The sequence below is a fragment of the Bubalus bubalis genome, chromosome 6, assembly GCF_019923935.1.
Source record: "Bubalus bubalis isolate 160015118507 breed Murrah chromosome 6, NDDB_SH_1, whole genome shotgun sequence".
Classification (NCBI taxonomy): domain Eukaryota; kingdom Metazoa; phylum Chordata; class Mammalia; order Artiodactyla; family Bovidae; genus Bubalus; species Bubalus bubalis.
Genome location: NC_059162.1, coordinates 1,876,314 through 1,892,704, shown reverse-complemented (window position 1 = coordinate 1,892,704; position 16,391 = coordinate 1,876,314). Strand labels below are relative to the sequence as shown.

The window sequence follows — 16,391 nt, the reverse complement described above, 5'->3', positions numbered from 1 at the left end:
TTGCAACCCCATGGACTGCAGCATGCCTGGTTTCCCTGTCCTTCACCATCTCCCTGAGCCTGCTCAAACTCATGTCCATTGAGTCAGTGATTCCATCCAACCGTCTCGTCCTCTGTGGTTCCCTTCTCCTCCTGCCTTCGATCTTTCCCAGCATCAGGGTCTTTTCTAATGAGTCAGTTCTTTGCATCAGGTGGCCAAATTATTGGAGATTTAGCTTCAGCTTCATAGCATTAGTCCTACCAATGAATATTCAGGACTGATTTCCTTTAGGATTGACTGGTTTGATCTCCTTGCAGTCCAAGGGACTCTCAAGAGTCTTCTTCAACATGACAATTTGAAAGCATGAATTCTTCAGCACTCATCCTTCTTTATGGTCCAACTCTCACATCTATACATGACTACTAGAGAAACCACAGCTTTGACTAGACAAACCTTTGTTGGCAAAGTAATGTCTCTGCTTTTTAATATGCTGTCTAGGTTGGTCATAGCTTTTCTTCCAAGAAGCAAGCATCTTTTAATTTCATGGCTGTAGTCACCATCTGCAGTGATTTTGGAGCCCAGGAAAATAAAGTCTGTCACTTTTTCTGCTGTTTCCTCATCTATTTGACATGAAGTGATGGGACCAGATGCCATGATCTTAATTTTTTGAATGTTGAATTTTAAACCAGTTTTTCACTCTCCTCTTTCACCTTCATCAAGAGGCTTTTTAGTTCTTCTTCACTTTCTGCCATAAGGGTGATGTCATCTGCATATCTGAGGTTATTGATATTTCTCCTGGCAATCTTGGTTCCAGCTTGTGCGTCTTCCAGCCCAGAATTTCTCATGATGTACTTTACTGCATAGATGTTAAATAAGCAACAATTTTATTATTACTGACAGCATTTTGAATGAACCAAAGAATTTAACAAAACATATAAAAAATATATTTTTAAAAATCACAGATGGACAACAGATTTACAGATTTGCTTTCCTGATTATTCAGAAAAAAAATGACAATGTTTACTTACTGGAAAATTGCATTTGAGTGAGACTAGCCACTGGATCACAAGACCCAAGCAGCAGAACACTGTCGAGCTCTTGGGAACAGACGAATTAATCGACCAACAGGTGAGAGGCTATGGGAGGGGCAACTAGACAGCCAGCCAGCAAAGCAGATCTGGCAGCCCAGCCAAGACAGGAACAGGCTGGGCAGAGCAGGGGTTAGGTATCAAGAAGCAGAGATGGGCATGTCAGTTACTCTGGCCTTGAGAAGAATCACTGTGACCACAGGGCCAGCTACAAACTGACTCACTCCAGTGTACGTACTCACATGAGTGTGTGTCCATTTAAATCATTTCTTCCTTCATTCATGAAATTAGCAAGTGGGTTTGGGTGTGTCTCAGGGACCAGACAGGGGAAGGCCCAATCTAGGAAAGCAGTTTCCTAAATTTAGGTGGACTGAGCCTGCTAGAAGAGCTGTAGACTGTGAGGGCTCCAGGAAAACCAGGGGGTTGAGGCCCAAGCCTTGCTCCAGGAGTTCACACTATACACAAAGGGCCATCAGGCACCTCCGTCCATAGGATTTTCCAGGCAGGAGTACTGGAGTGGGGTGCCATTGCCTTCTCCGATACACAGAGGGAGAGACCCTCAGACAACTGTGCCATGTGGCCTGTGATGGATGTGGGACAAAGTAACAAGATTGTCCCCATCTGTGTGTGAGATTAGGATGGGGTTATAGAGTTCAATTGCATTTGAGACAGGCCTGGAGGGGCAGGAAGGATTTGACAGGCAGAGATGGGAGTTTCATGGGCATTCCCAGCCAAAAGGAGAAAGCAAAACCCCATGAGGGTGTGTGCAGTGGGAGCTGGGGTGGCCCTTGCAGGGAGCATCTGGAATGTTCAGAAAAGTTGTGGGAGATGTAGCTGGAGAGGGAGCTTGAGGCCAGGCCAACATGGGTCCAAAGCAAGGAGTTCACACCAAAGTTGGATAAATAAAGGCTTTATGTACTCAATTATTCCTTCATTCATTCAACTAAAATGTATTGCATGCAAAACCTCTGCCAGGTGCTGTTCCCCTGGGTGCTGGGCACACAATGGGGAGGCAACTTCTGCCATCCTGAGGCTAGTATCACCTCTGGGGAGCAGGAGTGCCATGGGGAAGTGGAGGCTGCTGCCTAGTCCAGGGTGAAGGGCCCTGAGGGTAATAGGAGGGTCACTTCAAAGGGGAGGGCACTTGGCAGGGTCAGTCAAAAGTGACATCCCCTTGGCTAGGCCAAGCCAAGTCCTCCAGCAGCCAACATGGGGAATGAAGCATCCCTCAATAACTGGGACAAAGGGTCAGAAAAGTAGGGTCTGGAAAGGAGAGGAGAGGCCTGGAGGCAGGGGGATGACCCCTAATCCTCCCACTGGCCCCAGCCTGCAGCAGGCCCAGATCATCGGCCAGCCTGGTCAGGGGTCTCTCGGCCGGCGTTCCTCTGGTCTTCATGCCTGTAGTCATCCTCACCCTACTCTTCTTGTCTTCTGGAAAGCTCTGTCAGCTGCTCTGGTGGCTCCCGGTAGGCCGCCCGATTCCTGCAGGCATTGAGGACAGAGGGGAAGGGTTCACACTCACCCATCAGGACTGAGGGAGCTGGGTCTAGTGCTTCCTATGAGGAGAGAGCAGCCTATGACAGAGGCTTGCCCCTACACCCGGCTCTGGACACCCACAGGAAACTCTACCCTGGGATTAGAGACTGGCGAACCACGGGCCCTGGAGTCATGTGCCAGATAGCAATGCCACTTTAGGATTTGGGTGAATCATTTACTCTTTTCTCAACTATAAAATGGGATGGATAAAAGTTGTTTTTATTGTTAACAGCTGCCCCCTGGGGTGTTGTGAGAGGAAGAGGCTGTGAGGAGCTGGGGCACATCTTCCTAATCTGCTTAGACCCTTGCCAACAGGCGTCCCCGACACTCACGGCCGTGCGACCTCGGCGTCTTCAGCCTTGCCGGTGTCCCGGCAGCAGCAGCAGTACAGGATGACGCCAATGATGACGAGAGCCGCAGCCACGCCCCCAGCGACGCCCGCATACAGAGCCACATTCATGGAGGCTGGGAGAGACAGAGCCGCAAGTCCTGTGAGCACTAACCACAGTTCCCAACTCGAGCCCATAACACAAGTCAAGATGCAGGGAGCATGCCAGGGATGAGGGACCACAACAGCCAGTGTCCCAGATGTGAGAGGCGGTCCTTCCCAGGCTCTGAGCGGTGCCTGTCTTCCCAGCCCAAGGGGCAGTGCCGCCAGCTTCTGGGGGCACTCCGTGGAAGGCACGGCCTCGTGGGAATGGAACCAGACAATGCGGGAGGATACTTCTCAGGATGGAGGTGTACAAAAGGCAGATGGCCAACAGATCTGAGCTACTCAGGCTCCAAAAAGGCCCTCAGGTGTCATGCCAGCTCCTACTCTAGCTCATTTCCAAACTGCTCAGGGTGTCCCTCCCCAAGTGATGGGGTCCAGACTCTTGTGGAAGCCAGATCTGGGCACTTCCCCCATGCCCACAGAGCAACCCTAAGGGTAGGACTAATGTCTCCAGAAGCCAGTCTTAGGTGCTATTTCCAAACAACAAAAGGAACAGGGCTAGCCTCCAGATGAGGGGAACCTGGGATAGGAGCATCTGGTCATCGCCTCAGCCACCTGCCAATGGGAGACCCCAAGAGGCTGCCCAGCTCACCTCCCAGTCAGCTGACTCTTTGGACCCCCAGCCAGTCACCTTCTGGCCTTCACCCTCCCACTCTCCCTCCACCCCAAACTGCTCTTACGAGATCTGACAGCTACGGTGATGTTGCAGGACTCGGTCCCCACCTCGTTCCTGGAGATGCAGATGTAGTAACCCGACATTTCTGTGGAGATGTTTTTCAGAGAGAAGGTCTGTCCTGTGACTGGGAAGGAAGAAGAGTCAGGCTGAGGAGACAGTCCATCATAGCAGAATAGAAACAGCTAGGAAGGAGTGTGGACTCCTGAACTCCTATGTAGATAAAAGCATTGCCACTGAGCATGTCTGAGCCTCATCTGGAATGTGGAGAAAATATCCACCTCTAGGGCTGCAGGATGATTAAACTAGGCGGGCTGCACAATTCTGAAGTGCTTAGAATTCAGGCAGGAACCGTGTGTTTGAAGCCACCTTAATTTTGTGACTTTGGGCAAGGAACTTAGCTTCATTAAATCTGTTTATTTACAAATAAAATAATAATAGTGCCTTCACAATAGGGCAATTGTGAACATGAAATAAAGTACTAATGAATATAAGCCCACAACCAAATGCCTGATGTAAATGCTTAGGAAACATAATATGCATTATATCTTACATAGAAATGTTTTATAATTAGATGATACGATTATCACTTTTATGATCTTCAGAAACAGAATTCTGCAGCTTAGACTCATGTGAAAGCAGGCTTTAGAACCTCAAGAACTCTAACTTTTGTATTTCTGTACCATGAGTGGTGTGTGTGTGAGTTTATGTGGTATTTGTACGTTCTGTATGTACATGTATGTGTGGTGGGGCGGGAGGAGGCAGGCAGTCAGTCTAGACTCTTCCTCTTTCTTTTCCACCACTTAAGTAAGCCATTTAACTTCTGTGAGCACTAGTTACCGAACCTGGAAGTGGGAGGGAAAGTATCTGATCTCCCCAAATTCAGGGCAATGGTCTAGATGTCCTCATGAGAAGACATTCTACTAAATCTATGATCCTACAAATGTCTTCACCTTGAAAGGGAGAGCTAAAGCATAAAACATAAATGTTTAGGCAAATTTATATATCCTATCCTCAATGATGGGCTTTCCTGGTGGTGCTAGTGGTGAAGAAACCCCCTACCACTGCAGCAGACATAAGACATGTGAATTCAACCCCTGGGTCGGGAAGATCCCCTGGAGGAGAGCACGGCAACCCATGCTAGTATTCTTGCCTGGAGAATTCCATGGACAGAGAAGCCTGGCAGGCTACAGTCCATGAGGTCGCCAACACTTGGACACAACTGAAGCAACTGAGCTCACACACACACACCCTCATTAATGCTGTGTCATAGCCACTATTATGAGAGAATAGTTAGAGACCTTGTCCTCTAATGTGCTGCACAGCCAGCTGCCCCTGCTGTCACCAGGTGGGTTACACTCCTTCCGAGGAGATATTCTAAAATGCAAATAGGATCTGAGTGACATTTCAGAGGCAGTCCCTCATCTTCAGTAATAAGCCCATGTTTCTTAATATGGACATGATGTTACAGATCTGGCCTTGACAATCCAGCTTTCAGTTCAGTTCAGTTGCTCAGTCGTGTCTGACTCTTTGTGACCCCATGGACTGCAGCACGCCAGGCCTCCTTGTCCATCACCAGCTCCTGGAGTTTATTCATAATCATGTCCATTGAGTCGGTGATTCCATCCAACCATCTCATCCTCTGTCATCCCCTTCTCCTCCTGCCTTCAACCTTTCTGAGCATCAGGGTCTTTTCAAATGAGTCAGCTCTTTGCATCAGGTGGCCAAAGTACTGGAGTTTCAGCTTCAACACCAGTACTTCCAATGAACACCCAGGACTGATCTCCTTTAGAATGGACTGGTTGGATCTCCTTGAAGTCCAAGGGACTCTCAAGAGTCTTCTCCAACACCACAATTCAAAAGCATCAATTCTTCAGTGCTCAGTTTCCTTTATAGTCCAACTCTCACATCCATACATGACTATTGGAAAAAACATAGCCTGGACTAGATGGACCTTTGTTGACAAAGTAATGTCTCTGCTTTTCAATATGCTGTCTACGTTGGTCATAACTTTCCTTCCAAGGAGTAAGCGTCTTTTAATTTCATGGCTGCAGTCACCATCTGCAGTGATTTGGGAGCCCAGAAAAATAAAGTCAGCCACTGTTTCCACTGTTTCCCCATCTATTTGCCATGAAGTGATGGGACTGGATGCCATGATCTTAGCTTTCTGAATGTTGAGCTTTAAGCCAACTTTTTCACTCTCCTCTTTCACTTTCATCAAGAGGCTCTTTAGTTCTTCTTCACTTTCTGCCAAAAGGGTGGTGTCATCTGCATATCTGAGGTTATTGATATTTCTCCCAGCAATCTTGATTCCAGCTTGTGCTTCATCCAGCCCAGCATTTCTCATAATGTACTCTGCATATAAGTTAAATAAGCAGGGTGACAATATACAGCCTTGACGTACTCCTTTTCCTATTTGGAACAAGTCTGTTGTTCCATGTCCAGTTCAAACTGTTGCTTCCTGACCTGCATACAGATTTCTCAAGAGGCAGGTCAGGTAGGCTGGTATTCCCATCTCTTTTAGAATTTTCCACAGTTTATTGTGATCCACAAAGTCAAAGGCTTTGGTATAGTCAATAAAGCAGATGTTTTTCTGGAATTCTCTTGCTTTTTTGATTATCCAGCAGACGTTGGCAATTTGATCTCTGGTTCCTCTGCCTTTTTTAAAACCCACTTGAACATCTGGAAGTTCATAATTCACGTATTGTTGAAGCCTGGCTTGGAGAATTTTGAACATTACTTTGCTAGCATATGAGATGAATGCAATTCATCTTGGTAGTTTGAACATTTTTTGGTATTTCCTTTCTTTGGGATTGGAATGAAAACTGACCTTTTCCAGTCCTGTGGCCACTGCTGAGTTTTCCAAATTTGCTGGCATATTGAGTGTAGCACTTTCAGAGCATCATCTTTTAGGATTTGAAATAGTTCAGCTGGAATTCCATCACTTCCACTAACTTTGTTCATAGTGATGTTTCCTAAGGCCCACTTGACTTCACGTTCCAGGATGTCTGGCTCTAGGTGAGTGATCACACCATCGTGATTATCTGGGTCATGAAGATCTTTTTTGTACAGTTCTGTGTATTCTTGCCACCTCTTAATGTCTTCTGTTTCTGTTGGGTCCATACCATTTCTGTCCTTTATTGTGCCCATCTTTGCATGAATTGTTCCCTTGGTATCTCTAATTTTCTTGAAGAGATTGCTAGTCTTTCCTGTTCTACTGTTTTCCTCTATTTCTTTGCACTGATCACTGAGGAAGGCTTTCTTATCTCTCCTTGCTATTCTTTGGAACTCTGCATTCAATGGGTATATCTTTCCTTTTCTCCTTTGCTTTTGGCTTCTCTTCTTTTCACAGCTATTTGTAAGACCTCCTCGGTCAGCCATTTTGCTTTTCTGCATTTCTTTTCCATGGGGATGGTCTTGATCCCTGACTCCTGTACAATGTCACAAACCTCCATTCATAGTAACCCAGCTTTACCTCTTGCTAGTTCCCCTGGTGGCCAATCCTTTCCCTGCCCAGCTCTACTCTGTTGCAAGATTGTATCTCAGTGTGAATTTTTCTTGTCTGAATGTGCTACTCACTATACTTCCTCAAATATGATGTCCTCTGATTTTTCCAACAATCTTGTATTGTGGATGGAAGAAATATTTCAATCTCCAGTGCCCTAGAGGTAACTGGAGGATTGGAGAAGTTAAGGGACTTCCCCAAGGTCACAAAAATAAGAAATGACAAAACAATAACAAAGATTCATTTTTAGGTCTAGAATTCCCAGGAACAGTTGACACCTTTCTATAAAAAAATATAGAAAAGAGAACAGAGAGGGTTATAAGGAGAAAGACCATGCCAGGACTTTCCAGATCATAGATGAAGAAGAAGCACAGTTTATGAGTAATTGCCCCATTGTGGTCTCAGAAAGGACCCCATGGAAGAGAACATGAATCTTGGTGTTCTGGACAGTGCCACTCGCAGGAATGGCTGCAGGAACAGGCTGTGTGGTTCTAAAGGCTAGCATCATATAGAAACACATCATTTATCTTCAAAATGAGGCCTCTCTGACCAAGAAATTTTGTGAACAAGATTCCACATTTGATGGGGTGACCAACAAACCAATCTTAGACTGCTGTGCCTATGGAAATACCAAGTACAGACACATATTTTATGTGAATTTGTCTAAGAAGACACACCCAAAGGATTACCCACATGTCCACACCTATGGTTGTTAAAGAACTTTGGCTTCTGGTTGGAGACAGGATGGCAGAGTAGAAGGACTTGAGCTCAACTCCTCCCACAAAAATACCAAAATCATATCTAACTGCTGAAACAATGACTGACAAAAAAGACTGGAACCCACCAAAAAAGATACTCTACATCCAAAGACAAAGAGGAAGCCACAGTAAGATGGTAGGAAGGGCACATTCACAATATGCCCAATCAAATCCTATACCCACCAAGTGGGCAACCCACAAGCTGGTAAATAATTATATCACAGAGTTTCTTTCACAGAAGTGAGAATTCTGAGCCTCACATCAGGCTGCCCAGCCTGGGGGTCTGGCACTGAGTGAGGGGACTCTTCAGAGCATTTGGTTTTGAAGGCCAATAGGGCTTGATCACAAAAACTCCACAGAACTGTGGAAATCAGAAATTCAACTCTGTTGAGTTAGAGGGTGCACACAAGGTTTTATGTGCACTGGGACCCAGGGAAAAAGCAGTGACTTCATAGGAGCCTGAGCCAGAAGTATTTGCTGGTTTTGTAGAGTCTCCAGGGAAGGCAGGGGGTAGCTGTGGCCACTGTGGAGACAAAAACACTGGAGGCAGAGGTATGGGGGTGTACTCTATGGTGTGGGCTCTCCTGGAGGGCACCATTTTGACCTGGCCCCACCCAAGAGCTCCAGTGCTGGGATGCCTCAGGCCAAACAACAAACAAGGCAGGAACACAGCTCCACCCATCAGCAGAGAGGCTGCCTAAAGTCTTCTTGACCCCACTGTTGCTGTTGCTAAGTCGCTTCATTCATGTCCGACTCTGTGTGACCCCATAGATGGCAGCCCACCAGGCTCTGCCATCCCTGGGATTCTCCAGGCAAGAACACTGGAGTGGGTTACCATTTCCTTCAAACACAGCCCTTGACATGGTTCTGCCCACCAGAGGGGTAAGACCCAGCTCCACCCACCAATGGGCAGGAACCAGTCCCTCCCACCAGGAAGCTTTCATAAGCCCCTAGGAGAGCCTCACAAATAAGGGAGCAGACACCAGAAGCAAGAGGAACTGTAGACCTGCAGCTTGTGAAATGGAGATCAGAAAATTAGACAAAATGTGATGGCCAGAAGCATATGTTCCAGATGAAGAAACAAGACAAAACCCCTCAAGAAGATTAAGTGCAGTGGAGATAGGAAATCTACCCAAAAAAGAAACCAGAATAATGATAGTAAAGATGACCGAAGACCTCAGAAAAAGAATGAAAGCACAGATGGGGAAGATACAAAAATGGTAAACAAAGAGCTAAAAGATATAAATAACAAACAGCTGAACAATATAATAACTGAAATGAAAAATAAACTAGAAGGAATCAGTAGTAAAAATGAGATAGAAAAACAGGTAAGGGAGTTGAAAGACAATATGCTGAAAGTCACTATGGCACACCACAATAAAGAAAAAGAATGAGAAGAAATGAGGACTTATGGGACAACATTAAACACACCAATATTCACATTATAGGGGTCCCAGGAGGAAAAGAGAGAGAGAAAGGCCCTGAGAAAATACTAGAAGAGACAAAAGCTGAAAAACTCCCTAACATGGGAAAGGAAACCTGACCCAAGTCCAGGAAGTACAGAGAGTCCTATATGGGATAAACTCAATGAAGAACATGTCAAGAACACATATTAACCAAACTGACAAAAATTAAAGACAAAGAAATAGTGTTAAAAGCAACAGGGAAAAGCAAAAAATAATATACAAGGGAATTCCCATAAGGTTATCAGCTGATTTTTCAAGAGAAACTCAGCATGCCAGAAGAGAGTGGCACAATATGAAGTGATAAAAGGGGGAAACCAGGACTTGCTTGGTAGTCCAGTATTTAAGACTCCATGCTCCAAATACAGGGGCATGGGCTTGATCCTTGGTCAGGGAACTAGGACCCTGCATGCTGCATGGTGTGGCTAAAAGAAAAAAGGGGAGGGGGCGCAAACCTACAACCAAGAATACTCTACCCAATAAGGCTCTTGTTCAGAATCAATGGAGAAATCAAGTTTTACAGACCAGCAAAAGCTAAGACAATTCAGTACAACCAAACCAGCTTGACAACAAATCCTAAAGGAACTTCTCTAGGTGGAAAAGAAAAAGGCACAAGAAAATTACAAATGGGAAAGCTTATCAGTAAAGCCAATAAACAGTAAAGGTAGGAAATCATCCACACACAAATATGATATAGAAACCAGCAATCATGAGAAGAGGAGAGAACAAATGCAGCATATGAAATATACATTTGAAATCAAAAGACCAGAACTCAAAACAATCTTGTACCTATATAAACTGTTATTTCAAAACCTCCTGCTAACTGCAAACCAAAAATAAACAATAGATACACAAACAAAAAGGAAAAGGGAATCCAAACATAACACTAAAATTTGTCATCAAATAACAAGAAAACAGAACAGAAAGGAAGAAAAAAAAGTACAAAAACAAACCCCAAACAATTAACAAAATGAGAATAAGAAAATACATATCAATAATTAACTTAAATGTAAATAGATTAATTGTTTCAACCAAGGGATATAGACTGACTGAATGAATACAAAAACAAGACTCATATATACAGTGTCTAGAAGAAACCCACTTCAGATCCAGGGACCCACACAAACTGAAAGTGAGGGTATGAAAAAGGGTATTCCATGAAAATGGAAATCAAAATCTGAAGTAGCAGGACTCATATCAGACAAAATATACTTTAAAATAAAGGCTGTTATAAGAGACAAAGAAGGACATTATGTAGTGATCAAATGATTAATCCAAGAAGAAGATATAACAATTATAACTATATATGTACCCAACATAGGAACACCTCAATATATAAAACAAATGATAACTGACATAAAAGGAGAAATCAACAGTAATACAATAATAGTGGGAACTTTAACATCCCCACTTACATCACTGGACAGATCATACAGACAGAAAATCATTAAGGATGGATCTCCTTGGTGGTCCAGTGGTTAAGACTCCACACTTCCAATGCAGGGGGCACAGGTTTGATCCTTGGTCAGGAAACTAAGATCCCATATGCTATGTGATGTGGCCAAAAGGATTTTTTAAAAAAAGAAAATTAATAAGGAAACATAGACATTAAATGAAACATTAAACCAGATAGACTTAATTGATATTTATAGAGTATTCCATCCAAAAGCAGCAGAATATACATTCTTCTCAAGTACACATTCTTCAGGATAAGTCACATGCTGGGCCACAAAGCAAGTCTTGGTAAATTTAAGAAAACTGAAAATATATCAAGCATCTTTTTCTGTCCACAATGCTATACTATTAGAAATCAACTACAAGAAAAAAAAAAAAAAAGCTGAAAAACACACACACATGGAGGCTAAACAATATGCTGCTGCTGCTGCTGCTAAGTCGCTTCATTCATGTCCGACTCTGTGCGACCCCATAGACGGCAGCCCATCAGGCTCCCCCGTCCCTGGGATTCTCCAGGCAAGAACACTAGAGTGGGTTGCCATTTCCTTCTCCAATGCATGAAAGTGAAAAGTGAAAGTGAAGTCGCTCAGTCGTGTCCGACTCTTCGAGACCCCATGGACTGCAGCCTACCAGGCTCCTCCATCCATGGGATTTTCCAGACAAGAGTACTGGAGTGGGGTGCCATTTCCTTCTCCTAAACAATATGCTACTAAACAAAAAATGAATCACTGAAGAAATCAAAGAAAAAAAAATTTTTAAATACCTAGAGGAAAATGAAAATATAAAAATAATGATTCAAAACCTAAGTAGTTCTAAGAGGGAAGTTTATAGCAATACAGTCTTACCTCAGAAAACAAGAAAAATCTCAAATAAACAACCTAACCTTACACCTAAAACAACTAGAGAAAGAAGAACAGACAAAACCCAAAGTTATCAGAAGGAAAGAAATCATAAAGATCAGAGCAGAAAGAAATGGAGACAAAGAAAACAATAGAAAATATCAATGAAACGAAAAGACGGTTCTTCAAGAAGATAAACAAAACTGATAAATGTTTAGCCAGATTCGTCAATAAAAAAAGGGAGAGGACTCAAATCAATAAACTTGGAAATGAAAAAGGAAAAGTTACAATGGACACCACAGAAATAGAAAGGATCATAAGGGACTACTACAAGCAACCATACACCAATAAAATGGACAATATGGAAGAAATGGTCAAATTTCAGAAAGGTATAATCTCCCAAGACCGAACTGAGAAGAATACAAAATATGAACTAATTACAAGTACTGAAATTGAAACTGTAATTTAAAACCTCCCATCTAATAAAAATCCAGAACCAGATGGCTTCATAGACTAATCTATCTAACATTTAGAGATGAGTTAACCAGAGTTCGAGTTGTGCAGTCCATTAGTACTTGGTACTTATATATAGAAAAGACTTAACACCTATCCTTCTGAAACTCTTGCAAAAATTACAGAGGAAAGAACACTCTCAAACTCCTTCTTTTAGGCCATCATCACCTTGATATCAAAACCAGACAAGGATACTACAAAGAAGAAAATTACAGGCCAATATCACTGATGAATATAGATGCAAAAATCCTCAACAAAATACTACTCAAACAAATCCAACAATACATTAAAAGGATCATATACCATGATCCAGTGGGGTTTATCCCATGGATGCAGGGCTTTTTCAATACCTGTAAATTAATCAAGTTAGTGTGATATAATGCGCTAAGAAATTGAAGAATAAAAAACATATGATCATCTCAATAGATGCAGAAAAGAAAAAATAGAAAGCTTTTGACAAAAGTCAACACCTATTTATGATTAAAAAGAACTTCAGAAAGTAGGATAGATGGAAACTACCTCAACATAATAAAGGCCATGTATGACAAACCCACAGCCAACATTATACTCAGTGATGAAAAAGCTGAAAGTGTTTCCCCTAAGATCAGCAATAGGACAAGGATGTCCTTTGCTCAACATAGTTTTGGAAGTCCTCGTCACAGTGATCAGAGAAGACAAAAAAAGAATCCGAATTGGAAAAGAAGTGAGACCACAAAATGACCAGATCGCATCAAAGAATTTGGTAAATTTGCCAGATATAAAATTAATACACAGAAATACACTTCTATGCACTAACAGTGAAAGATCAGAAAGAGAAATTAAGGAAACAATTCCATTTACCATCACATCAAAAAGAATAAAATACTTAGGAAAAACCTACCTAAGGAGACAAAAAACCTGTACTCTGAAAACTATGAGACACTGATGAAAGATACCAAAGATGACACAGATGGAAAGATACACCCTGTTCCTGGATTGGAGACATCAATACTATCAAAATGACTACACTATCCAAGCCAATGGCTTTTTTTTGCTGAATTAAAACAAAAAATTTTTAAATTTGTATGGAAACAAAAGACTTATAATAGCAAAAGAAACCTTGAGGGGGAAAAAAATGCAGAGTTGGAGGAGTCAGGCTTCCTGACTTCAGACTATACAACAAAGTTACAGTAATCAAATCAGTATGGTTCTGGCACAAAAACAGAAATATAAGTCAATGGAACAGAAGAGAAAGCCCAGAAATAAACCTACACATGTTTGGCCAATTAATCTACAACAAAGGAGGAAATAATAATATCAGTACAATGGATAAAAGACAATTTCTTCAATAAGCAGTGCTGGGGTAACTGGACAGCTGCATGTGAAGAATGAAATCAGAACATTCTCTAACACCACACACCAGGCTTCCCTGGTGGCTCAGTGGTAAAGAATCCACCTGCAATGCAGGAGCCACAGGAGATGCAGGTTCAATCCCTGGGTCAGGAAGATCCCCTGGAGGAGGGCATGGCAACCCACTCCAGTATTCTTACCTGGAGAATCTCACGGACAGAAGAGCCTGGTGGGCTACAGTCCACAGGGTCACAAAGAGTTGGACATGACTGAAGTGACTTAGCACTCATGCACTAACACCACACACAAAAACAAACTTAAAGTGGATGAAAGATCTCAATGTAAGACCAGGCAGTATACAACTTTTAGAGAAAAACATAGGCAGAACACTCAATGACCTAAATCGTAACAATTTTTGGAGCCACCTCATAGAGTGATAAAAATAAACAAATAAAAAATGGGACCTCATTAAACTTAAAAACCTCTGCACAGCAAAGGAGACCATAAACAACATGAAAAAACAGCACACAGGATGGGAGAAAATATTTGCAGACAATGTGACCAACAAGGGATTAATCGCCAAAATATATTAACAGCTCATGTAGCTCAATATCAAAATAACAAACAATCCAATCAAAAAACGTGCAGAAAATCTAAATAGACATTTCTCTAAAGAAGACATACAGATGGCCAAAAAGCACCTCATCATTAAGTCAAGGATGCTCAACATCAGTGACTGTTAGAGAAAGGCAAATTAAAACTACAAAGAGGTTTCACCTCACCTGGCCAGAATGGTCATCATCAATAATCCTACAGACAATAAATGCCAGAGAGGGTGTGGAAAAAAGGGAACCCTCCTACACTATTGATGGGAACGTAAATTGGTACAGCCACTATGGAGAACGATACAGAATACTGTTCAAGAATAGAGCTACCATATGACCCAGCAATGCCCCTCCTGGGAACACATCTAGAGGACACCATACTTCGAAAAGATACATGCACCTCAGTGTTTACTGCACACTGAGCACAACAGCCAAGACATGAAGACATCAACAGATGAACGGATAAAGAAGAAGCGGTACATATAGACAATTACTCAGCCATAAAACAGAGTGGAATAATGCCATTTGTCGCAACACAGATGGATTTAGAGATTATCATACTAAGTGAAATAAATCAGAGAAAGATATCATGTAAATCACTTATATGTGAAAGAAAGTGAAGTCCGACTCTTTGCGACCCCATGGACTGTAGCCTACCGGGCTCCTCCGTCCATGGGATTTTCCAGACAAGAATACTGGAGTGGGTTGCCATTTCCTTCTCCAGGAGACTTCCCGACCCAGGGATTGAAACCGGTCTCCTGCATTGTAGGCAGACGCTTTACTGTCTGAGCCACAAGGGAAGTCCACTTATATGTGGAATCTAATAAAATAATACAAGGGTAACTTATTTACAAAACAAAACAGACTCACAGATATAGAAAACAAACATGGTTACCGAAGAGGAAATGTAGGGGAAGGGATAGATTAGGAGGTGGAGATTAACATATACACACTCCTATATATAAGACAGTCAACAAAAACCTACAGTATAGCACAATAACTTAAATGGGAAAAGAACCTGTAAAAGAATAGATATATGTGTATGTATAACTGAATCATTCTGAAACTGACACATTTTAATCAACTATACTCCAATATAAAATAAAAAATTTTTAAAGAAAAGATAATTATACAAGCAATAGACACTTATTATAAAAACTTATATTACGTTATGCTCATTATAATAACATGTACATAATACACAAGAATTTATGACATAAAATTATTACTTCAATTTAGTCTAATCTAGAAAATCTTGCTATGCTTATCACATCATTTCAAAACAAGATGAAGAGGGTCCCTATCCTTTGGTGTATATAAGGGAGAACAGACTAGAGTTCATAATGGGAGCCCTATTAGATCTTAATCTCATCTGAAGGGTCTGAGAAGGCCTCTGTGAAGAACAAAGAACAAAATAAAAATCGTTCATAATCTCACCTGCTGGAAATAATAGCACGTTGATTTGAGATTATTTTCTTCCAATCTTTTCGTATATACTTTCTCTAGATTCATCCCCTAAAACTCAGCATGATAGTCTCTGGTTACTCATTCTCTGTAACACACTATTCCTTCCATCCTAGAATTTCATACCTTGGCAATTTTTCTGGAACACTGTTTACATGTGATATTAACATATGATACTAAGAAAGGGTTTGTGACCAAAGCAAGTTCAGCATGAGTTAGAGTTTCTGATGTGCTGATAGCACCGGACACTTCTAACATGGGGTTATGGTATTAATGGCCTTGTTTTCTAAGCCAATTGGATTTTCATATTTTTAAGAGGTGTCTTGAAGGAACACAAAACCATTCTGAGAAATATTCTATGAACCTGGACATGTTTCAGAGGTGTATGGCTCTTAACAGAGTCCCACTATTTTAGAACATGAAACTCATTCTATATGTTAAATGTGCCCAGCACATTTCAAACAGATCAAGGTGGAAAACCTCAGGCTCTTGCCAGGCTCTTCCCATTTATCAGAGCCCAGCTTGGCACTCCTGGCCCTCTTTAGGGTCAGGAACATGTGGCAGCCTAGGCCAGAGTCAGCACTTTCCTTCCCCAGTCTCTCAAAACAAACAACAAACATGAGAAGCTACCCTCGGATTAACCAGCACACAAACATTGCCACAAGACCTGTTTTGATTCTGATTTGGAGCT

At 42.2% G+C, this 16,391-nt stretch overlaps 1 protein-coding gene across 1 annotated transcript in view; it reads right to left on the bottom strand.

The window, feature by feature from the left end:
• Positions 1-1,957: 1,957 nt before the first annotated feature.
• GPA33 (glycoprotein A33) overlaps positions 1,958-16,391 on the bottom strand; it is a 56,472-nt gene continuing 42,038 nt past the window's right edge. The window contains exons 5-7 of the mRNA XM_006057301.4: positions 3,777-3,896; positions 2,936-3,068; positions 1,958-2,549 (exon numbers count right to left, since the gene is read on the bottom strand). Coding sequence (XP_006057363.4) covers positions 2,483-2,549; positions 2,936-3,068; positions 3,777-3,896 — 320 coding nt within the window. The 3' untranslated portion in view covers positions 1,958-2,482. The remainder of the gene's footprint in view (positions 2,550-2,935; positions 3,069-3,776; positions 3,897-16,391) is intronic.